This window comes from Amblyomma mixtum, chromosome 5, assembly GCF_055824585.1.
Source record: "Amblyomma mixtum isolate Tamu chromosome 5, ASM5582458v1, whole genome shotgun sequence".
NCBI lineage: Eukaryota > Metazoa > Arthropoda > Arachnida > Ixodida > Ixodidae > Amblyomma > Amblyomma mixtum.
This window is the reverse complement of record NC_143016.1, coordinates 116,543,022-116,568,445: the sequence shown is the minus strand read 5'-3', so window position 1 is coordinate 116,568,445 and position 25,424 is coordinate 116,543,022. Positions and strand designations below refer to the sequence as shown.

General features: G+C 49.7%; 2 protein-coding genes across 5 annotated transcripts in view; one reads left to right on the top strand and one right to left on the bottom strand.

Moving 5' to 3' along the window:
- The window catches only part of LOC149343427 (uncharacterized), a 104,608-nt gene extending 82,133 nt beyond the window's left edge, over positions 1-22,475 (bottom strand). The window contains exon 1 of one of the 4 annotated variants that reach the window (XM_089545915.1): positions 22,094-22,475. Coding sequence is in view for 2 of the 4 variants with exons in the window: in XM_089545913.1 (XP_089402039.1) it covers positions 6,527-6,529 (3 nt within the window). In the remaining 2 variants the exon portion in view is untranslated. Of the gene's footprint in view, positions 1-6,526; positions 6,639-10,987; positions 11,105-22,093 lie in introns of those variants that run through there. The other 3 variants (XM_089545914.1, XM_089545913.1, XM_089545912.1) reach the window with 3 other exon arrangements.
- LOC149343428 (centrosomal protein of 19 kDa-like) lies at positions 11,205-12,568 on the top strand. Its single transcript, XM_089545916.1, has one exon. It carries the CDS (start codon positions 11,565-11,567, stop codon positions 12,060-12,062), a length of 498 nt encoding a protein of 165 aa, XP_089402042.1. The 5' UTR covers positions 11,205-11,564; the 3' UTR covers positions 12,063-12,568.
- Positions 22,476-25,424: the final 2,949 nt, after the last annotated feature.

Below are 25,424 nucleotides of genomic sequence, written 5' to 3'. Positions count from 1 at the left end.
TCTGAAACAGTACAGTCCTTCAGTCATGATGCAGATCATATGATATGCAGCCCTCTGGCTGCTTCTGAATTTCTGATAGGCTAACTTTTTCCTTCTCTTTTTTTTACGAAGGGCTTTCTCCTTTCACAGTTTTTTTTTCATGAACGAAGCAGTAAGCAATGAGTAACAAGAAAAAAATCGGCACGAATTTATCAGAATACAATCGAGTGATTCTGACATGAAGTTGACTGAGTTTTTTTTCATAAACGAAGCATTAAGCAATGAGTAACAAGAAAGAAATCGGCACGAATTTATCAGAATCCGATCGAGTGATCCTGACATGAAGGCGAGTGCAGACAAAAAGTCTCGTTCCATGTGCCCTGAGCATGGTAAGCATACACATGTGCATGCTTTGCTGTTTGCTTTCTGTGTACTGCATTTTCTGGTCTATAACTCATACCCCCATGCAAATGGCAGTTTTTGCCATAAAAAATCACACATAAGTGTCACCGGTGTATAATACGCACCTGTCCAACGGATTCATCACAGCTCCTTGACTAAGACAAATATATTACCACGTTATTAAAGTGTGCCAAGCAACAGCTTTAAAGTAAGGAAAACCTCCGCGACGACTGCTTCTGTACATCATGGCACACAGGCCTCTGCTGAAAATTTACCATCTTTTAGGCAGCTCGTGCAGAGCATAACAAATGATGAGTCAGAAAATTGGAAACTAGTGAAAAAAGGAACACACTGGGACCAACCAGTTGCTGAGGCCTGAATGCATGTCAAACCGGTGCACAACTTCTCATGGAAACCAGGCATGTATCACAGAAAAAAAAAAAAAAAGGACTGCTCGGAACTCCGTAGGCATGCTTTCAAGACACGACCTTCATGACCTTTCCAAACACACCCACTGTACTGAAACTATGGAGGTGCAACATATAAAAATGCCCATATACCACAAATTTGCTGCACACTGTAAAAAATCCTAGGCAAGTGAAATTAACCCATTGCTTTCACACTACACTACTGGCGGCAAAAATATTTCTGCTCTTCCTAATTATTAATATGTAGGCATTACGTTTTCTAGTTCTCTGTTGGATCTTACCTGCTCAGGCTAGCCACAACCTTAAAGGGACAGTGAGGAGAGCTCTATTAATATTTTTTTTAAAGAAAAATCCGATAGTTCGGCATTTCATGGCTTTGTTGCCACTTGGACGGCAGCGAAAGATGCATTTATTTCTAAAAAATTTGGATTCGAAGTTGAAAAAGTTTTTCCCGCCACTCTGATTCAAACTTGGGACTCTCTTATGACGACACAGGACTAAGTGACGTGAAACATGACGTGCACAAGACGTAACGCAGACTCCGTGGTTTCTGGCGGCCAGCAGTGCGGCCCAGCAGCAGCCGAAAAGAAAGGTTTGGTTTTGTGGGGTTTAACGTCCCAAAGCGACTAAGGCTATGAGAGACGCCGTAGTGAAGGGCTCCGGAAATTTCGACCACCTGGGGTTCTTTAACGTGCACTGACATCGCACAGCACACGGGCCTCTAGAATTTCTCCTCCAAAGAAATTCTAGCCGCCGCGGCCGGGATCGAACCCGCGTCTTTTGGGCCAGCAGCCGAGCACCATAGCCACTAAGCCACCGCGGCGGCCCGAAAAGAAAGCTACCGCTGGCCGCACGTCAAGGGCATCTATCGGCTATTGCGGCCGTCGCTACCGTTGCTTCGTTTACGCTTACACCGGCGTTTTGCCAGCGTTACGATAGATGCCGTTCTCGAAGTCATCGACGAAGTTCTCGCAAATAGATACCTTTAGCATACCGTGTACCTTGTTACCGTTAGTGGAATACCGGGAGCCCGCCTACCGCCGGTGAGCAGGCGCTGATTTGTCCCAATGCTGCAGGTGCACGCGTAGCTGCCGGGTACGTGGCGCCATCTGGCGACGTCAAGGAGATTTGCGCATGCATTGGCTGCGCCTCAGTGATTCGTGGCTCCTCGTGTCCCAGTGTTTTCAGAGCCATTCGTTCTGGCAACACTGTTTTGTCCTATGACGTCATCACGCTTGTACTTGCGAGTTTGGCCTGTGGCGGCGATGTCTGTATTTTGGTTCTTGCTCTTTTCTACGTTACAAGAGCTTTGTTGTCAGTATGAGTGGCGTTTTTGTAATCAGGAGCTGGTGTTCTGTCGATACAAGCCAACTTCAATTTCTCCTCAGTGTCCCTTTAATTGTCTCTGTCGAAATTCAAAGCACGCACTGACGTCACTTTAAGAGCGTTATAGGAGACCAACATTCAACTTATCTCAAAATATACATTTGCTGCCTAGGACATGCACACCAAGGTCTGCTCTGATGAGCCAGAGCACGTCCAAGAATGTGCAGCCCGGTTCCTATCTGGCCATTTTAATTTCACAGACAGCTCCTCCACAGCTCAAGCAAAGTGGGCATGACCCATGCTTGCAAAACAAAGCGAATATTTTATATCATGGCAGAGATGGCTTTCATGAAAAGTTATACATGAAAAATTGCAGCCTGCCTCGTTGTCGAGAGAACATGCAAGCATGAAATGCACTGCAGGAAACAGCACATTCTACGATGGCTCGTAGATCGGGGTAGATGTAGGCCAGGGCCTTCAAGTGGTGCACGTGCCGCTGCATTTACCCGCCTTTTCGCTGACGATTGTGTACTTTATCGTTGCATCACTAATACATCTGACCAGTTGCTCCTGCAGAAAGACCTCAAACACAATAGAAACCTGGTGCGCCACCTGGCTGATGAAACTGAATGTGCCCAAGTGTAAGAGCATGCAAGTCTCCCGAAAACGCTCCAACCTTGATTATTCATACTCATTGAACTCCATGATCATTTCACGTGTAGAATCATACCGATATCTGGGAGTTATTATCACAGACAAACTTAACTGGTCTGAGCATATCACAAAACTTGTGGCGGACACATCTAAAACACTTGGCTTCATCAGGCGTTCTCTCTCTTTATCCCCCAGTAACATTCGTAAGCTCGCATATGAAGTATACATTAGACCTAAACTTGAATATGCCTGCGCAATATGGAGCCCTCATCAACAATACTTAATTGACTTACTAGAAAGCATCCAGAATCGTGCAGCTCGCTTCATCTGCTCAAAATATGATACACGGATCAGCGTTAGTGCCATCAAATCATCCATTGATCTCAACTCGTTAACTCATCGAAGGAAGACATTACGGCTGAGTTTATTTCATAATCTATATTACAACCGCCCTGACCTGCGAACCTCCCTTCTGGTACCACCTGTATGAACGTCCCGTCGGCTCTTCAATTCCCTGAGCGTGCAGTGTATTACTGGTTCCACAAATGCATTCAATAAGTCATTCTTGCCCTTGGCTATTGATGAATGGAATTCACTTCCCGAAACTATTGTCCATGAGCGTGACAACTCAAAATTCAGGCAGTTAACATCCGCTCATTTTTCTAAATAAACTGATGAGCAGCAATAGGATTTCATTTTTCTTTTGCTTTACTTTTCTCTAATACACTGCATTTTTTTGTTCAGTACCCGATTGCTTTTCCTTTTTGTGTGTGAATATACTGTTTTGTTGTTTGTTAAAAGTACGCAGACCATAACTGCCTGTGTAATTTTCGTCCGTTTGTTTTCCCTATATTTCAAAATGCACGGATCATAGAAATGCACGTACATCACCATGCCTCGTTGTGTTTTTCTTGTCTGTATAAATATGACCATGGCCATACTTTCTTGTCCCCCCCCCCCCCCTTATGTAATGCCCAAACCAGGGCCCTTAAGGGATAATAAATGATGATGATGAGGATATGTTCTTTGTGCTAGGCTGCGAGCATGGTCTCGTCCGTCACCAGGCACTTTTCTCAACTGGACAGTGTGCTCGAGTTCCTGCACCACTTTTGATGCTTTGCGTACTGTCTTGACCAGTGTGCTCAATGTCTGTCGCCGCTTTCGCTGTCTGACGTGCCATAGCGCTCACCGACTCTTCGTCAGCCTTAACAATGCTTGGCCAGCCGTTCAGCTCCATGTGCAGCTTTGGAGCTACGTACAGCTGCCATTGGCACCGCATTCAAGCATTCTTATCTCTTGACTCCATCGGTTCAATTGTAAAGCCATGAAAGCCATAACGCAGCACATCTCTGCTTATTTCACGTTCTTCCACAACTTTCCAGAAGCCAACCAATTAATTCCACGTGTGCATCGCATTTCCTGCCATAACCACCCGAACGCTGTTTACCCCGAACGTGCACATACCAATACATTCCAGCAATCATTTTTCTTAAAGACTGCCCGTAACTGGAATGACCTCTCTGCTGAAGTGGCCACCATCATGAATCATCGACTGTTCAGGGCCACTATCGAGGAAGCTTATTCATCAACATAATTTTTGTCCATTTTCTTATTAATGTATATGTTGTGTCCCCTTATTGCTTTGTGTGTGTGCGCACCCGCATCCTCCTCCTAACGACCACTCGCATCCTCCTCCTAACGACTACTTGCCCCTCGTCGCATGCTGTCGCCGGATGCCCCCCCACGGTGCGCCCCCGCACCCTCCTCCTGTTCTGGGAAGCCACTCCCTGCCGTGGACGCTTCTCCACTCCCTCCTTTCTTCGGGCGGCCAGTTCGGCTCCTGCCTCGGTCGACGCTGGTCGCACCCTCATCGGCTTTAAATAAACGAAGTCTAAAAGTACCGTGTGCGTCTTTCGCTGCATTCAACACAGCGACCGGACACGACAGTGGCGACGAGAAAGTGGATTCGACCCGCGCTACGCAACGCTATTGACAAGCCATGGCTACGCGAGGGTTTCCCAATCAGATACCAGAGTTCAACGGCTCATCGTGGTCATCGTGGGTTGGACGCCTTCAGTTCTACTTTGAAGCTAACAACATCACAGACCCAGCCTTGAAGAGGGCCAACCTGCTGACGCTGTGCGGGGAGCAGACCTACGATACTGTCTGCGCCCTTATTCAGCCAAGCACACCAGCGGCAGTGTCTTACGACGACATCGTAAAAGCGCTGCAAAAGCACTACGACCCAAGGCCATCCGAGGTCTACAGCCGGGCTCGCTTCCAACGACGAGATCAACTGGGAGGAGAAACTGTGAGCGCCTACGTAGCCGCGCTCAAGAAGCTCGCTGCCGACTGCAATTTTGGAACGCTGTCGACAACAGCTACCGGGCAGGAGGGAGACGCAGCTTCTTCTGCTAACACCACCATGCTTCCCTTGGACGTGATGTTACGCGACAGATTTGTGTGCGGACTGAGTGACGAGTCACTGCAGCAGCGCCTGTTCGCTGAGAAGGACCTCACATTCAGCAAAGCTTACGACATCGCCGTTCGAGCGGAGAGCGCCGGTCACCAGCAGAGAGGGATTCGCCGGAACACCGAGCCGGTACACCAGACAAGCAACCAGGTGCGCAAGCCTTCTGTTGTTGTAAAATCGGTCAAAAAGGCACAACGCTGCTGGCGGTGTGACGACCAACACAACCCCCAGGGATGTCGATTCCAGTCAGCCACGTGTAATTTTTGCCACAAGCGAGGGCATATCGAAAGAGCATGCATTACGAAACGGAGACTTGCCAAGATAAAGTCACCTTCCCAGCCTAATCACAGCGTCAACGCCTCAGAGAATACGCCGCTATCTGATCTCCATGGAACAACATCAGCAACACCATCTGTGTTGTACGACCTGAACACCATGAATCTCGGCACGCGACCGAAGATTTTTACAGAAGTAAGCGTACATCACCAGCTGATTAAGTTCGAGGTGGACTCCGGCGCAGCCTGTACTCTGATCAGTGAGGACACGTTCCGAACTTCATGGCCATCTGACGCACCCGCCCTGCAACAAGACGACACGCACCTGCGAACGTGGTCAGGACAGAATCTGCCACTATTGGGCTCTGCCAACGTGCAGGTTAACTACAACGGCCAGACCCATACGCTACCTCTGCTTGTTGTGAAGGGCACAGGATCAAGCCTTCTAGGGAGAAATTGGTTTTCTCCACTAGGCGTGATGAAATGGAGTAAACATCAAAACGCCGATGCGCTAAGCCGTCTGCCACTAGACGCAACTGTTGACGAACCATTTCCACCAGGAGACGTTCTGATGTTCGAAGCACTGCCAGAACCTCCGCTTACAGCAGGCACAGTTGCAGCATCTACGCAGAAGTGCGCAGCTCTCCGGCTAGTTTACACAGCTGTTCAACAAGGCAACGTGCATAAACTCAAAGGGGACAACTTCGACGCTTACCGCAGGCGAGCTACAGAGTTTAGCACCCATCGCGGCTGCATCATATTTGGGTCCCGAGTTGTGATGCCGAGAGAACTACGCGCACAAGCTATGTCTCTCATCCACGCCGGACATCGGGGCATCGTTGCAATGAAAAAGTGTGCCAGAAGCTACATGTGGTGGCCTGGCATTGACAACGACATCGAAACAGTGGTGCGAGAATGCAAGCCTTGCCAGAGCAGCCGGAGCGCCCCGCCGAAAGCTCCTGTCCCAGAATGGGAAAAGCCAGACACACCATGGCACACACTGCACATTGATTTTGCAGGACCAATTGAGGGCTGCACTTTCCTTGTGGTCGTAGATGCCTACACAAAGGGGCTTGAGATAAGGCAAATGGGACAGACGACTTCGGCAGCAGTCATTGACAACCTCCGATCACTATTTGCAACGTTCGGCCTGCCGCGCAAGGTAGTGTCGGACAACGGAACACCGTTTGTGTCTGCGGAGATCCTCAAGTTTTATCGCGACAACGGGATCTCATCAGTTACATCGGCCCCCTACCACCCAGCGACAAACGGACAAGCCGAGCGCTACGTAGCCGAGCTAAAACGCGCCCTTGAAAGAGATCAGACAGGCTCGCTGCAGCGCCGCCTTGCGCGCTTTCTCTTCAAGCAGCACACGACGGTTCAGAGCACAACAGGCGAGACCCCCTCGAAAATGATGTTCGAGCGTGAAATGCGAACCCAGCTCACAGCCATCCTCCCCGAGCCAAAGGCAGAGACGTTCCGGGAAGAAAAAGCAATTCCGCGCTGCGGCACGCTTAATGAGGGGCAGCGCGTCCTCGCCCGACAGTTTCTGAAAAAGCCACGCTGCGAGGAAGCTACAATTGTCAGACGCATAGGCCTGCGCTCTTGGCTCGTCAACATACATGGCACAGTAGCACGCCGACATCTCAACCAGCTGCGTAGATTTACGACGCCGTCTGAGAGCTGTCCGCCAGCGGAGAGAACACGTGCACCATCTTCCCACATAGCCTGGCACCTGTTCCCGGAAGAAGAGACTTCGCCCAGGACAGACCTAGGAGACACAGCGAACAACAGCCAGCCTACAAGTGTTTCTCCCCCGAGCGCACAAAGCCAGCGCGCCTCCACGCGTGAGCGCCGACCCCCTGCACGATACCAGGCAACTTTCTAAGGGGGAAGGAAGTGTTGTGTCCCCTTATTGCTTTGTGTGTGTGCGCACCCGCATCCTCCTCCTAACGACCACTCGCATCCTCCTCCTAACGACTACTTGCCCCTCGTCGCACGCTGTCGCCGGATGCCCCCCCACGGTGCGCCCCCGCACCCTCCTCCTGTTCTGGGAAGCCACTCCCTGCCGTGGACGCTTCTCCACTCCCTCCTTTCTTCGGGCGGCCAGTTCGGCTCCTGCCTCGGTCGACGCTGGTCGCACCCTCATCGGCTTTAAATAAACGAAGTCTTAAAGTACCGTGTGCGTCTTTCGCTGCATTCAACACAGCGACCGGACACGACAGTATAATATTTTCTTGCTGTGTTATCCCCACCCCTCATGTAATGTCCCGAAAGGGACCTTTGATGAATAATAAATAAATAAACAAATAAATAAATAAAGCAACGCTATAGGCTTCAAGCATCCGAAGCACGAGTGGACAGCACAAGTGGATGAAACATTAGCAAGACGACAATTTACAACAAGTAATGTGTGAGGCTGCCTGTTACAAAATAACGCGCAAGATAGTGTGGCAATGACCAAGTGATCTTGAGCATCAGAAAACATGCTCCGTTGGCGCCAGAACTGGTTGAAGCTTTTGAAGCTTTTCTGCTGGCTAACCTGCCACGGTGGCTCAGTGGTTAAGGCGCTCGGCTAGCTACTGAGCTGGAGTTCCTGGGTTCAAACCCAGCCGCGGCAGCCACGTTACGATGAAGGCAAAACGCAAAGGCACCCGTGTGCTGTGCGATGTCAGAGCAAGATCCCCAGGTGGTCGAAATTATTCCTGAGTACTCCACTACGGCACCTCTTTCTCTCTTTCTTCCTTCACTCCCACCTTCCTCCCTGCCTTAGGGGGGGGGGGGTTTGGTGTTCACCGAGATGTGAGACAATTACTGTGTCATTTCCTTTCCTCAAAAACCAATTTTCAATTTTTTTCTGCTAGCTACCATTCAGACGGAACAGTTCAGAATTTTTCGGATAAGTTTGGCTTCCTGTTTGGTGTCAGGTTTGCCACGGTTCCCAGATGACGTTTGCCTGAATTAGCCGAATATGGAAACTAAACGCATTTCATGCTTAAAAGACTCTTATAACACTTCTCCACCCCCCCACCATACACACAGACAATTCATTAAAGTTCGGGAGTACAATTCCAGAGACGATTTCTTTACATTTACCTCTCCCAAGCAGCATAAAGAATGGAATAACTGGCCTGCCAGCAATGTTACTGTATCATCTGTGTCTTTACTCTCTGCCTTATGGGATTTTTTTGTTGCCATATTGCCACGTATCATTGAAGTGTCCGTTCGTTCGCACTCAAGGCCACAGAAAAGGGGTGTTATCATTTTTGTTCATGACGTGAGAAGCGACCGGACTAATCTCGATTGATCACAGCCATGAAGAGCAGCGTCTACGTTTTTCCAGATTACTGTAGATGATCTTGACCTGTTATCTTCAAGTTTCCCTGCCGGCTTTAAATTGAGCGATGCCACGAGCACCAGGCATTCGTAGTTCGACGACTGACGAGCACATTTGTTGCTTATGCCACCGCCGAGTGATTCAGTTCTTTTGCGGGCGCAAGTCAGCCTAAATAAAGAGCTTTGTTTGCAAGTCTTGTTGCTGTCTTCCTGACCGCTGGACTGCCATCACTACAACGTGACAATATTTTCATTATTATTTGTTTTAGTTTGGGCTCTAGATAGCAAATTTCTTACTGAAAAAGTTTTTTCAGTTGGTTTTGGTCTTCTTGCTATGTTACATCACTGTGTTAAGGTCCATACCTTCTGCACTGTTTGCTTTAAACATTTCTACCGATGTTTTTTTTTTTTTCTCTCATATATCTCCCCCTTCATAAACTGAATGCCGTAGGTACTAAAATAAATAAATCTGGTGCTGAGTGCACGAAAACTGAGACAAAGCCGAACAAAGCACAAGGTATGTGCTGATGCAAGCAAGCCATCTGTTGACTCTTCCTGAAGGAACAAGGCTGTGAATCTTATTACCTGAACAAGTTATACAAGCTACGCACATGATGCATTCAGCTGTGAACTACCTTGGGTCGCAAGAATGCATTTCGCGTGAACACAACAGCATCTCCCATATTTTTTTTCTTACCACTAATGCTAAAATCAGCTTCTCAACGATGCATCTTATAATGCTGAATTAGCCTCCTGACTGGCATATTTTACAGTAAAATAGGTGTGCAGACACCGTCCTAGTCACTGCACAAGCTCCGTGACCCAAATTCAGAACTAATAGCAACAGTTTCCAGCGACACAGCTGCTGCCCACGGCAACGCACCGAAGACCTACAAAGACAGAGAACAATGGAGCTGTGCGTCTTTACAATGGCTCTATGGCAAACGAAGCGCGCTCTTTAGCATGACACAATCTTTACGAGACACCTGCAAAGGAAAGTTGTGCCAACATAAATGCCTGCACTGTGAGAAGAAAAGCAAATCCACATGCTCTTTACTACAATTTTACTTTACTGCAATGTAAATTACTGCCCTTTCTTGCTTGCATGAGGTCAAAAAGGGAGAGTAGAGAGAGAGGAACTAGTGTGATATCCAGCATCCAGAAGAGATACCTAGGATATTTTAATCTCCTACCTTCACACGCTAGGCCCCTAAATGTTCAGAAGCTGGTTGCCAAACCATGAATGGCAGCTTCAGGTCTCCGAAGTTCCGTGCAGTGCTATTCCCCCATAAGAAGCGAATCCAGCACAGTTGTCGTAATGGACGTTGTGCAGCTCGGAACATTGTTCGCGGGGCTTTCAAAAGCGCCGCACGCAGACTGGGGCCACACAGCCATGCTGCTTTCCCGGAGAACAAGGGTTTCCGCCGAAAGACGAGGAAGCCCGCCACTTCGCGGGTCTCTGCCTCACGTCGGGCCGACCACCTGCGGAGCTCTCCGGAGGCGAAAATCACGACCCGGAGGCAAACGCCGCGCGCACCCACGAAGAGACATCCTGCCCGTCGGCGCATCCGACCAGCATCGAGGCGCTAGCGACTGTTCGGCAAGAACAACGGGACTCCCAGCGTCGTATCACAGCGTGGTGCAAAATCCGGGAAAACGCGTCTGGAAGCTCCCAATCTGACGCTTCAGGCGACTTCTGGGGTCGTCAGCGTCCCTGGCCGTGCCTCGAAGCAAAGACAGCTCACTGCCGAGCGATCATTTCGGAAGCAAACAACGAGCAGTAATTATCGCGGTCAACTGCGCTCAGGCGCCCGCTGCAGCGAAGCTCCGGCAAATTCGAAAGGAAAAAAGCGAGTTAGCCCCTCCGCTTCTGGCTAGACGCGCAGCGCTGCGAGCGAAGACGGCACGGAAAGCGCGGGGACGCGCTGCGGACCCTTTTAAAGCGCGAAAAACGAGAAAGTAAGCGACAAACACAGTGAACGAACTTGAACAAGCCCTACGGTCACGGGAAGAAGAGAGGATTTGCTCGCCTACGGCGCTCGCCAGAGTGACGCTCTTAGCGTGTGGAAGAAGCCACTTGATCTGAGAATTTTACGGGGAAATTGCTCGCTCACCCGATGTTCCGTTGTCTCCTAATCCCAAGCGCATTTACTCTCCATTTCACTTTCTGGCTAGTTTGACGTGCGCCATGTTTGACATGCATAGAAGGAAGTTGCCAGGCAAAAGCAACCGCTCAACCGGTGCCCTACATACAAAAAGTAATATTATTCGCTTGTGTTTGAAATTAGCATTAGTTAGATTAACGTGCAAATTACTTTGCTCGTATTTTCAAAAGAAATTGTCAGATCTTTGTTGTGCTTATTGCATAGTCGTGCACGGCACACTTCCGCTCATAGGTTGCGCTACCATCGTTTGTTGATGCTACAATCGTCTGCTTTGCGACCGCTGGTCCATGTTCACCGCGAAGTAATTTAGCGAACGTTGGTGCTGCAAAAACTACCTCTTTGAGCGCCCACTTGGCTCAAAGACACTTAATTGTTGCGGCGCACTGATCCGTGTTCCCCAACAGTGTTTTTATTCGTCTTATTTGCAAGCTGGCTCGGCCGCACCTTGGTCGGCAGGTATCAACGTGTTCTCATGCTCGTGTGTACTTAACGTCCAAATATCCTTCGATATTTTATTTTGAGGAGCATGTCAGCGTCTGGCATCACGATTAAGAGGATCGGCGTGCGACTAAACAGTCCTGCCGTCGTTATCGTGTACCAAATGGACAGCGGTACCCTTCACAAGAGAACGATGCCCGTGAGAGGCCTCTTCAAAAATTCGGACGTCAAGAGCGTCGCAGAAGCGTTGCGCGATCGGCATTCGGCGGTTCTGAACGACGCACCGCTTATTCAAGTGGAGAAGATGCTGCGCATTCTACAGGAAAACATGAAGGGGCACACCTTGGAAGAGTGCGTGGCAGAAGTGAACAAGGAGTTCACAGTGAACCCCGACGAAGACCTCAACAAGCTCGACGACGAGACTCTGCAGAGGAAGAAAGACCTGATGAACTTATCGTTCGAAAAAAGTCGCAAGAAGCCCGGTGACCCTGATTTTCAGTACGATGTCGAAGAAGATTTCGAAGTCGAAGGCGCGATCGAGACATCTGGCTGGGATTCTGAAAAGAGCGGCGATTTCGACTTCTAAGTCGCAGAATTTTCCACCTTTTGTGTCCTATCCTGCTCATCCCGCGCTGTATACACAAAGGAACCCTAGTCAGCACTTCTTTTTTAATTTTATTTCTGCTCACTTTTTATTTTTATCTTCTTAAAATTGTGAGGCGTCTGTGATCTCTGGCATTGCCGGCGCGAGTGATATTCATCAGTGGCAACTGCTACAGCGATTCTTTCGCGAAGAAACGCGGTATCTCGAAAACTTTTCCCGCTGACTCTGGGAGAGACCGGTCACTTGTGGCCTGGTGGTGCCTTACGCGGGTACAATTTGTCGCACACGAGGACCAAATAAGGAGGACGAAGCAGGGACAGAACGAGTCTTCGTCAGATTTGACAGATTTCGGCTTGGACGCAGGAAAAAGTCACCGCTGTGTTCATAGCGGCTGGACATGTGGCGCCATCTAGAAGGACGGAGGCAAAGTGCATGCAGTGATGTCTTTATTTGTCGAAAAACGTAACTACTTCGGTGCTTCTTTTTCAGTTTTTGTATGGTTCCTAGAATATCTTTTTCTTAGGCTTGATATCATTGAGGTCAGAGACGTTAGGCGCCAAGCGCAAATGTTTCTGATATGATGGCCTTTGTACTCAGTTTGCTATCGCGCCAATAGATGGCGGCTGCTTCGATAAACCGGCGGTCATTCACACTTGCCGCACGTCCTTGGTCCTACGGACTGCGGTGACCGTGGTATTTTCCGCTGTCGTTCATGTTCGCGCGGGAAGAGCTGCATACGGATAGAGGGCCTTTATTAATGGAATTTAAGCACCCCGCCTAGCTGGTTTCCAACAGTAACAATGCCTTTCATGTTGCCCCATTGTGAACCTGAGAACTTAGTTTGGCCAAGCTAAGTTTTCTGTGACCATTAAGAAACCAGTTGAAAGAGTGTCTTCAAACCTCCCGAGTTCCCCTCCTTTGCTGAATCTTCACCACCAACACGCGAGATGGCGCCACCGGTGCGATCGCTGACAAAGCGGCTTAATTTCCTTCGTCGTCGCCGCAGACGATGTGAATATCCGACTTATTCTGTTCGAATCAGGTAAGTACCCCAAGGAAACGTGGTATAAAACAATTCTGCCGACCAAATGCCACTTCTCTGCGAAATTTCAGCTCGAACAATGCGCCCGTTTAGCTGGGAGAAGCATTCTATCGCGCGCGCCGCCCCCTAACCCCATCCCTCGCTCGTTACTACGCCATCGGTCATATAATGCAGAAATCAAATTAGCCATGGTCTGTTAGTGTAACGTACTAGTGGAATCCAAGAAAGGGTAACCCCGGCATGCAGAGGAAATCAGGTGGGAAGGTGAGTTTGGAAGTTTGCGCGGGCAGGATGCCGTAGAACAGGGAGTTCAGTGGGAGGGGCAGTGCACTTTCAATTCAAACCGGATTCCGGAGGTCGATCCTTGAATCACAGAATGGTCTTGGCCATTCAAAATCTGCCATGAAGAAAATCCCGAACCCACAATCTGAGCAGTGGGAGGCCTTGCTGTCCAGCTCAAGCTTAACGGGCGCAGCGAACAGCTAATGCCGTAGGAGCTCTGGACTAAGTGCTGCTCTCAGTTCGGAGGGCGCAAAGTTTTTTGTTGAATAAAATGCCTGCCACTACCACCACATTAAGACCACCTGTGATGCGCCTCTGTCTGCGCTAAATGCGGTTATAGTAGTTGGTTTCCACGGGCTCGCCGCATCACAAGCAAAACGTTTGATCCTGAGTAGTGATACGTGTCCACAGTTGGTCCGCTGCTGAGCAGAGATGGCGAGCAAATCTTCATTCTCAGTGCAGCCCCATATGACACGCTGCTGTATGTTAAACGTACATCACGCAATGAGTGGCGCTTGTTGATGCGGCATCTTCGAGCGCGTGGTAACTAAAATGGTCGCTAGCGTAAGAGCTATGGCAGCGATAAGACGAGTGAGTGTTGGGTGATAGAGGCATTTGGCCCGCAGCCGAAGTCATTGGGAGCTCTTATCCACAGCATCCACGTAGACTTTTAACTAAGGGAATAGAGACACTAGGGCAGCGAAGCGCGAAGACGAGGGTCCCTTCGATGTCGTCGTGGTCAGGGCTGGGCATGATACCTCGAAAAAGTGTCTTCAAAGTCGATACCCGACTATAGTCCTCAACAAAGTATCTCAGTTACCGATATCGTGAAAAATTGCATTTTCAATACCGATACAAGATGCCTTTAGGGAACTGATTTTCGCAACATATGCTTGATACTGCATCCTCGATACTTCGATACATTATTGAAATCAATAGTATGGTGATTAGCCTAGTTAATTTTTCTATGGTTTCTAAAATCTTTAGTGCGTACAATACTGAAAAATATTTTAAAGGGCTTAAACTGGCCCGGCCACACGAGTTTAATTAAGCTACAATTACTTCAAGGTGCACCGCCGGTACCGCTGATTTCGTTTTAAGCATTGGACTGACGCCATATTTCATTAAGCAGACAAAGGAAGGAAATTTAAAGGGACAGTGAGGAGAGCTCTATTAATATTTTTTTAAAGCATAATCTGATAGTTCGGCATTTCATGGCTTTGTTGCCACTTGGCCGGCAGCGAAAGATACATTTATTTCTAAGAAATTTGGATTCGAAGTTGAAAAAGTTTTTCCCGCTGCTCTGATTCAAACTTGGGATTCTCTTATGACGACAAAGGACTAAGTGACGTGAAACATGACGTGCACATGACGTAACGCAGACTCCGTGATTACTGGCGGCCAGCAGTGCGGGCTAGGAGCAGCCGAAAAGAAAGCTACCGCCGGCCGCACGTTGAAGGCATCTATCGGCTATTGCGGCCGTCGCTACCGTCGCTTCGTTTACGTTTGCACCTGCGTATTGCTAGCGTTACGATGGATCCCGCTCTAGAAGTCGTCAACGAAGTTCTCGCAAATAGCCACCTTTAGCATACCGTGTACCTTGTTACCGTTAGCGGAATACCGGGAGAATGCCTACCGCCGGTGAGCAGGCGCTGATTGGTCCCGATGCTGCAGGCATGCGCGTAGCTGCCGGGTACGTGGCGCCATCTGGCGACGACAAGGAGATTTGCGCATGCATTGGCTGCGCCTCAGTGATTCATGGCTTCTCGTGTCCTAGTGTTGCTAGAGCCATTGGTTACACTGTTTTGTCCTATGACGTCATCACGCTTGTACTTGCGAGTTTGGCCAGTGGCGGCGATACCTGTATTTTGGTTCTTGCTCTTTTCTGCGTTACGAGAGCTTTGTTGTCAGTACGAGTGGCGTTTTTGTAAACAGGAGTTGGTATTCTGTCGATACAAGCAACCTTCAATTTCTCCTCAGTGTCCCTTTAAGGACCACATTTAGTAGACTAAGCAAACAAGGGAAGGGGATGAGGGGCTCATTATAAATATGACAGAAGCCAACAGCCACAGAAACCAAGGGGCACAGGGGATTTTTTTTTAAGTCATTTATTTTGTGGTGTTGATCAATTTAGAATATTACTGAATATGTTATCGTTTAAAGATAACTGATAAGAAAAGCAGAAGAAAAAACAACCACCTGCCGCCGGTGGGATCCGAACCCACGACCTCCGAATTACGCGTCCGGTGCTCTACCTCTGAGCTACGGCGACGGCTGTCAATTCTTCTGCTTTCGGGGGTATTTATGTTTACAAGTAACCTAACCTTGAGAGTGTTCATCAGCGCCACTCACGTTCATAAGCGGCGGACGTAGAACGTCCTGAGTTACCGCAGGTGTGACGTAGAACGTCATCGAACGGAGAGGGTGGAAGCTGCGTGAGAACCCTCTTATGCTTCCTAAGGCGTCAAGGCTGCTAGAATCGAGGCCCTCGCTAAGCAATTAAGCAAACAAGGGAAGGGGATGAGGGGCTCGTTATAAATATGACAGAAGCCAACAGCCACAGAAACCAAGGGGCACAGGAGATTTTTTTTTAAGTTATTTATTTTGTGGTGTTGATCAATTTAGAATATTAGTGAATATGTTATAGCAATTTATTATATATGTTATATATAATAAATATATATATGTTATATATATATATGTTAATTTATATATGTTATACAATTTATTAGGCTAAGCTGCTGATAGCTCTTATTGTAAGTACCATATTAGTTCTACCTTTTTCGTCAAACATGCAAACATTCATTGGATAAATTGGGTGCAGTTCGGCGGACCAATTGGATGCAATGAGTAAGACCAATTGGGCTCACCAATTGGAAACCCAAATGGTCCAATTGGATAGCCCATTGGAAATCCAATTGGTTCCAATGGTTTTTTTTTTACTGGGTGTTGGTAGCCGTCGCAACTTGAAATAGGGATGAAGAACAGCAGCAGCCGTTGCATTGTTTGCACTAGGTTTGAGCAGCAACAGATGGTCGAACATGCGGGTAAAGCCGTCCGTAATTGCCTCCAAAAGTGGCCTTTCGTAGATGTGGTCTGCTTCAGCCTTTTCGTTAAGCTTTGATTTTATTGATAGCAGAGTTGGCAGCAGTTCCCCGTAAAATAGCTTGCAGTCGAGACAATGCACACGCTATCGGTTGCACGACGTCGCAGTACTCGAGAATGAAGACAAAGTCCCCTTCTTGGAACACTTGCAGTTTCGGTGCAGTGCATATAGATGTCGCAGTTTGTCTTTCGAGCGAAGAAGGTCCTGCACGCTATCCAATAACGAATTCCGGTCAATCCACTGCGTCACACACGGCGTGGGAAGAGAATGTCCTAAAATAGTCACAATCGTTTCCGACAACATGGGTCATGTAAGCAGCAGTTGTCGACAGAAATGTCACGCTTTTCAGTTGGTCCAAACGGTCGTGACGTCACAGTGCGCCAATTTCAAACGGGGCAAATTGTACTTTGGCTAGTAACCATGCAACCAATTGAAGGGATCATATAGTGATGCTCCAAGTAAGTGGGACTGACCTTAGTTAAGTGCTTAATTACCCAATTAGCCTAATTAACTTTTCTAGTCATGCCATATAAATAAATAAAACCGAGTAGGAAATTGGTCAAGCTCGGGAATCGAACCCCGGTCTTCGGAGTGCGAGACGAGCATGCTATCCACTCCGCCATGCCAGCTTTTTTTCTTTATTGCCTGGCTTTTGCAAAGAAAATTGGACAAAACAAACAATCAACAAAACACAATAAACGCTATGTACATACGACTCGTGGTCAGCCAGCATGAATCTGGCTTCGTCTAATTAAAATTCAGGCAATGTACAGAGCGGCTCTAGTTTTGAGAGCCACTCCGGAGGGTCCGCAGCGGCCCTCTGAATGGCCAGAAACATGTCCATATTTTCGCGAAAGTAAACCCTGGCAGGTCTTGCGTCTCGGTCACAATGGTAGCCTGCCATTCTGGAGCGCCATATACAGTGGAGGCCTGTCAGCATTATTAAGTCGAAAGGCACCCCATCCTCATTTTCAACAGATAAGTACCGAATGCCGTACGGGTCTAGCGGAAATTCTTTCTTTAAGGTTCGCTGCAACACATCCCAAAAATAAATCCCTTCCCAACAGTGTAAAAAAAAACATGGTCTATTGTTTCCGGCTTCCTGCAAATCAAACAGTGAGATCCCCAGGGTAAAAAGAATTCCTTTCCCTCTAAATTTTTTTTAACCGGTAAGGTTCCGGTGTGCAGCTTAAAAAAGAAGGTTTTTGTTCCTGGCGGCACCTGCATTTTTTCCCTCTCTTTAAAACATCTTTGCCTGGGCCTCCATTGTACAAGGCCCTGTACAAGGGCACGAGGAAAACTACATCGCGCAAAGCACGGTACAGTTTCTTTCGTTGCACAGTGGACAGAAAATCATTCGAAAACCGCGCGGAAAGAAACCTTACACTGGCAACGATTTCCCGGTAAAAACCGCTGACCGTACTGTAAACCTTAGCAGTTCCGACTACGTACTCCGGCAGCAGGCGCCGCAGCCTAACTTGGCATACGGTGCGCAAAAACGGGTCTGTTGTGTCCCGAAAAAACAAGAAACGATTCACCAGCTGCCGAAGAAACAAATGGCCCAGTCCCAGCCCACCTTCCTGTACCAGTCTGAACAGGTTGGTCCGGCTGCAGCGCTCCCAGTCAGACGACCAGATGAAGACGGCGAAAATTCTGTGCAGCTTCAGAGCCTGCCGATGAAGAACAGGTTGCAAACAGTGGCTCTGGCAAAAATTGACAAGGTCATTCCTTTCCACTTATCCGCTCTCTCCCGTATCTCTTTGACCTGCCCTGTCCAATACTGTTCGCTGTCACGGTACGCATCGAGCGGAACGCCCAAGTACTTATCTGGTGTCGTCGTCCAAGGCACACTGGCGAACCATTCAGGCGTAGACGCCCACCCGCCATGCCACAGCCCGAGACACTTCGACCAGTTAACCCCGCTTCCCGTAGCTTGGCTGAAATCGCGTACACATTTAACTGCCTCGCTTATGCCTCCCTCGTCCACGGCAAACACTGCAATGTCATCAGCGTACGCTAAGAGCTTAACTTCGACTGCTTGCAAACTGAATCTGTTTATACTCTTGTTTTTCAGTATCTTCAAACAAAGGGTCTCCACATAAATACAAAATAAAAGGGGGCTGAGGGGACAGCCCTGGCACACCGAACGCTGCACGCTAATGGGGGCCCCCAGACTCCTGTTAACGATCAATCTCGTCGTGCAGTTCCGGTACGCCAGGGCCACACCCTCGCGAATAACAGAGCCAACATTAACATGGTCCAATACTGCAAACAAAAGTTCGTGGGCGACACAGTCAAATGCCTTTTCTAAATCGATCTGGAGAATTGCCACCTGGCCACTAGTGTCATCACAGCATTCTAAGACACTGCGCGCAACGTGAATATTTGTAAAAATAGACCGCCCTTTAATCGCGCAGGTCTGATGCGGACCAACTAAATAATGAATCACTGTCTGCAACCTTCGCGCCAGAACCTTAATGTAAATTTTGTACTCGACGTTCGTGAGTGCTATCGGTCGGTATGCTGTTACCAATCGTAATCCGTCCATGTCGTCCGTTTTGGGAATCAGCACAGTATGGGACGACCCATAGGACGGAGGCAGTGCTTTAACTTTAAAGGCTTCATTAACGATTACCTTCAAGACCGGGGAAATTACATGTTTAAATTCTTTGTAGAATGCCGCGCTGAACCCGTCCGGTCCAGGCGACTTTCCTGGGTTTAAACTATCTATTGCTTGCTCGACTTCCACTTGTCTTATCTCCTGCTCTAATCTGTCTCTAGTTTCGTTGTCCAGACGCGGCATCTCGGCTAGAAACGCCTCCTTAAATGTGATAGCATCTGCCGGATGCGATGCGAAGAGCGCCTGGTAATGCTCGAAAAAAGCTGCTTTGATGTGGTCGATGTCCGTTTTTAAAACACCTCCCCATTCTATTTCGTTAATGTGATTTCTTTCGGCACGGGCCTTTTCTAAACCAAGCGCTCGTGTCGTTGGCGCTTCCCCTGCAGCCATGTCCTCTGACCTTGCCCTCACCAATGCTCCCCGATAACGTTCTTCTTCGATAAGCTCTAGCTTTTGTTTGGTTTTTCTTATGTCTTCTATCCAGTTACCAGGCGCTCGGCATTCCTGATTTATCATCTTCTGAAGCAGTGCCTTTAGCTCCATTTCCTGTTTTTTTTCCTCATGACGTATACAGGTGGCTCTTTCAATGGCTTTTAATTTTAAAGTTTCTTTAGTGAGCTCCCACTGCTGCCAAATCCTCATGTTGCTACTTAGTTCTATTTTTGCTATTTCTTCCCTTACAGCTCGGTTATAAAATTCGTCCTGAAGTAGCTTGTCGTTTAACTTCCACATTTACCACGAAAAACCATTCCCCTTCTTAACGATTCCTATGCGGCATTGAACCAAACAGTGGTCAGAAAAAGAAACCGGCAGTACTACATAACTATTGCATTTAGGTACAGTATCCGCGGATGCATAAATGCGGCCTAGCCGTGCGTGACTTGAGCCCTCCAATCGTGTGTAATTTACAGCACGCGCTCCTTCAAGACACTCGGCCACATCCTCGAAGTTGCAGTTAACAATCATTCGTAACAACACTTGAGTGCTCTTATCTCGGAAACATCGGGCGCTTGACCTGTCGCGCGCACTAAGGACACAGTTGTAATTGCCCATAACAATGAGCTGTCTGTCCGTGCGAAGCCGTTCTTCGACACTTTCAAAAAACGCGGCTCGGCCATCAACCGCATTAGGTGCGTATACAGGCAAACAATGCGCCAGTCAGTGTTGCACAGCGAAAAATCTATCGACACGTATCGACCCGACAAGCACGAATGATGACCGTGTACCACTAGCCCGGCAACTTCTTAACAAACAGAATACAACCAGCCGATGTGCCCACCGCATGGCTAGCAACAGCAAAAAAAAAAATGGCTGAGGCTTAGCTAAGGCTAAGCCTAGTCAGATGCGAAGCATATAGATGGCTAGGCTTGGTAATACATGGCTTTCCTTGGTTGAATACTTGGTCATTTTAATACAACCACTAGAAGTGTAGCAAGGATTGTCGTGACAGCTATATACGGGATCATCGGTGAATTAAATGCAGAGTGTACAACCGCGGCCCCAGCACCGGCTACAACAGCATTCTTGGCACCCATGGAAAGTACATTGGAAACACCCTTAGTTATTCCACCACCGCCACCATTCCCTATAGACTGTATTGATGTGGAGCCTCCACCGCCGCGGCCGACCGCGCGAGCCGGCAGCCCATCTCTCCTCTGCTGTGACGTCATGTTGTCATGCGGTCAGCCGCCGCGCCTCTGATGTGGAGCCTCCACCGCCGCGGCCGACCGCGCGAGCCGGCAGCCCATCTCTCCTCTGCTGTGACGTCATGTTGTCACGTGGTCACGCTAAAGGTCAATGGTAGCTCCACCGCCGCGCTCGACGGGCTGTAGTGTAGCTCTAGTAATATGCTTCGCATAATATCTAGACGTGAAACGTCGCACCATGCTCCCGGTCTCTTCCTCACCGTCGACTTTAGTCTCCTGCACTGCCAGTATATAAAAAAATTGGAGGGTTATCAAGGTTAAGCCCAGTGGATGCGAATCATGTTAAGCAGCTGCCTCAGTGTGGATGGAGCTAAGTAACTGAGACGTGGTTTTAGGTTAATCGTCGTACTTTATTCTTTGCAGCCCGACAAACACACTCTTAGGGTCCGTAAATGCATGACTTTTGGTTTGCACGTCACTTATTCTGTATTGTCTTTGACCATTTCTACACAACACCAAGTCTAAACTTTTTCCCCACTGAGTCGTGGACTTTGGCTGTAGTTCACACAAGCCGAGGGCATATCTTTCTTCGACGGCTTGCAGAAATGTCCTGTCTCTCACCGTGTACTTATTGAAGACACGCCCGGCGCAAAGACGCTGGCGCGGTTGCGGGCACAGAGACTGACGCGACGGCGGGCGCGCGCCGCCTCATCCCTGGCGTGACGTCACATATCACGTGATGCAGCGATGGTGGCGCCGCCGCCGCGTCGCGCGCGACGGCGCGAACCGAAGCGTGGAGGCCTCCACCGGGCGACGTCCGACGGCGCGATATGAGGTCCCATCTGCAGCCGGTGTGACGTCATCACGTGACGTCACATCATGTGATCTCACTTCAAGGTCAATGGTGGCCACCGCCGGGAGCCGACCGATGGCGCGATATGAGGCCCCATCTGCAGCCGGTGTGACTTCATCACGTGACGTCATATCACGTGACCTACTTGAAGGTCAATGGTGGCCACCGCCGGGAGGCGAGCGACGGCGCGGTATGAGGCCCCATCTGCAGCCGGTGTGACGTCATCACGTGACGTCATGTCACGTGACCTCACTTCAGGGTCAATGGTGGCCACCGCCGGGCGTCGCGCGAAGGCCCGAAACCTACGTTAATATGCTTCGCATAATATCTTGCTCCATTATAAGTCGGTACAGCTGGCTTTTTCTTTTACCTGCCAGGCCTCTGACCTTTAGGGTGGCGACTTTAAACGAAGTCGCAGAAGCCATTTTCACTTAGGAAGAAGAGACCGAAAGCATGGTGCTTACCTCCCGCGCCTAGCATGTCGCTAGACGATGCCGTCGCCGCCGGTGTCATCCGGTGCGAGCACATGCTCCTGGTCAGGAGGCGCCTTGTCGCTGCCACACTTCTCAGCCGGAACCTTTGGCCGCGGCCGCCGACTGGCCCGTCGTGCTTGCGGCGTCTTTGCAGGCGGTTCCTCGACGCTGGGCTCTGCTGCCTTTTCCCCGCCGGCCTTGGTCTCGGCGTGCGGACGCTTAGCAGGGGTAGTCACGCCGGTGTTCATGCGGGCGTGGGCCTTCTCGTCGTGGTTATCGCTGGCCGCCTTTGTTTCCGCGTCCGCGTGCGCTGGCGGGCTTGCTCGCTCCTCGGGCGTCTCCACAAGCGTCGAAGATGGGTCTGTAGTTGGCGACGCGCTCTCCTCTGTGCCAGCAGCGTCGGTGTTGCTGCTCGAAACAGCAGGCTCTACCCCCGCCATTTTGCCCGTGTCGTCGATGCCGCTGATGGTTTGGACTGAACAAAGGCGCGTCTAGTGAATACGGTGTCTTCGCTCACTGCCATCCTCCTCCCTTCCCTTCCGGCGAGGTTTAGGTGTCCACCGAGATATGAGAGACAGATACATTTCCTTTCCTCAAAAACCAATTTACCGACGAGCGAGGTGTAGAACCGAATGGGTGATGGCGTTCTATGGACTCCCTGGCAGCGTTGCAAGACGCTGTCGCGTTCCACTCTTAGAGGCGAAGCGTAACATCTTAACCACACATCAGTGACCGCACTTTAGGTCAAAAAGTGCACCCCCCGACCCCTGAATTTTGACGGGTGTCCACCGAGATATGTGAGACAGTTACTGCGTAATTTCCTTTCCTCAAATACAATTTTAATTTTCTTCATTACGAGCCATCTTTGTCTTTCTTCTTTCACTCCCACTTCCTCCCTTCCTCTACGGTGCGGCTCAGGTGTCCACCGAGATGACAGAGAATTACTGCGCCATTTCCTTTCCTCAAAAACCGTTGCGTTTAAACAGCAAGGCATCGCGCCGAACGGGTGGTGGCCTTCCGTGGACTCCCTTATCTCTTATTCGACTCCTTATCTCTACCTACGGAAACAAGAGGATGCCCTTGAGGTCATCCTTCGCAAAATTGTTAAACGTGCCCTTGACCTCCCCATCACTACTTCGAACAGCCGGCTTATGGCCCTTGGGGTGGTGAATACTTTCCGGGAGCTCCGGGAGGCGCACCTTACAAACCAGTACACGCGTTTGTCGCTAACGGAGTCGGGTCGCCGCCTTCTTGCTCGACTCCATATCCAACACACCCCTCCAATGGAAGACAGGTTTCGCATCCCGGAACTGTGGAGACGTGCCCTCCACGTGCGGCCTCTTCCAGCAAACATGTCACATGAAGACCATAATGGTCGGCGCCTGGCACTAGCGGAAGCGCTAGCCCGATATTATGGCAACAAAACAGGTGTATACTACGTGGACGCCTCCGGCCCTCACCACGGGGGATGGTACACGGTCGCGGTAGTTCACAACAGCAACACAGTTAACGGCCTCACTTTCAGAGCCCGCAGTGCAACACAAGCAGAAGAATTATGTATTCAAAATACATAATTACCGACTCGCGAGGGGCCTGTCGGAACGTCGAACAAGGCAGCACTCCCTTCCTAGCCTATCGAATATACCAAAATTGCATACGGGATACGGACCCCGCACACCGTCACCTCATATGGGCCCCTGCTCATCAGGGGTTGGCAGGAAACGAGGCAGCAAACGCAGCCGCCCGCGCGCTCTCTCACCGGGCTGTTTTCTCCTCCCCACCTGACCAGGAACGCGATTTTAATCCGGTTTATAGGTTCAAAAATATCGCAACCTACTTTCAAGATAGCCATCGCCTTTACCCTAGCCCATGTAAAGGCCTCAAGAAGGCGGATGAGCGGCTTCTTCTCCGCCTCTTCACCAATACATTGCTGTGCCCGGCAGCACTAAAACATTTTGACCCCTCCTTTAGCGGCAACTGCCCGCACTGTGGTGCGGTGTCTTCGGACACCTATCACATGGTGTGGGCCTGCCCCTCCAACCCGGCCATTCCCCCTATACCCAACCCAACCCGGGAGGACTGGGAGGCGACCCTGCTCGGCTGCCACGACTTACAGGCCCAACAAGCCTTAGTCGGGCGCGCCCGGGCGGCGGCTACCGCCACTGGGGTCCCAAACTAGGGACCTCCACCTAGTGTTTGTAAGGATCGGTCCCTTACGGGCCGATCCAAACACCTCCTGTTCTGAATAAATGTTTTCACCACCACCACCACCACCACCACCTCCCTGGCAGCGCTACAACACGCTGTCGCGTTCCACTCCTAAAGGCGAAGCTTAAGCGTCATTAATTAGCAGTTAATTAGTATTCAGGCAATAATTAGTAATTGACCATTAATTAGTGATTTGTCATCACTTAGTAATTACTACTCAATTACATGGCCACCAGTGCCACAGAGACAGTCAAAGTGGTGCGGAAAACGCTTTCGCCTCTACGCACTTTAGACAGTCAAAGTGCCCCCTGAATTTTTTATGCGAAGCATATTGCTGGAGCTACCACTCACGCCGTCGCCGTGGGACCCCAACGTGACACCGTGACGTCACACCACGTGACACCGTGACGTCACACCACGTGACATCGGATGAGAGAGCCGGCCTCCACCTCGCGCCGTCGGACCCCTAGCTGTCACGCCACGTGACGTCACACCACGTGACATCGGATGAGAGAGCCGGCCTCCACCTCGCGCCGTCGCCGTGGGACCCTAGCCGTCACACCCGCGCATTTCGAACGCGCGTTCACACTCGGTGTAGGTGAAACGCTCGCACCACCGGACAGGCAGACGCGGCTTCCGTGGCAATCCAGGGGCTCACCCAACGCGCGTCTCGGGGTTAGTCGGCGTTCCGCTGTAGCCATGCCGTTGTCTTCCCCCACGACGAAGGCTTCTAGTGGTTGTATTAAAATGACCAAGTATTCAACCAAGGAAAGCCATGTATTACCAAGCCTAGCCACTAATATGCTTCGCATTCCCCAGGCTTAGCCAAGCTGAGCGTCAGCAATTTTTTTACATGGTGGATGTACGAACGCGCTCAAAGGACGCCGTCGACAAAACAGTACGTCTTAGCAACCGAAACTGCTGCAAAACAGAGTGTAGCAAGCACATCGGATGTGTCGAGGCGATCTGAATTCAGCACCTTCATGAGGTACCGCCACCGACTCGAACGACAAAGTCATCTGTGACTTCATCGTGGAGAAAAAGGAAACGTTCATTTAAAATATTTCTCCCAACATGCACTAATATTTGATGCTTTTTAAAAAAAATGGCTGAG

What these genes read in the sequence shown, in the direction of transcription:
- LOC149343428 (XM_089545916.1), top strand. Translation starts at nt 11,565, where the DNA reads ATGTCAGCGTCTGGCATCACGATTAAGAGGATCGGCGTGCGACTAAAC.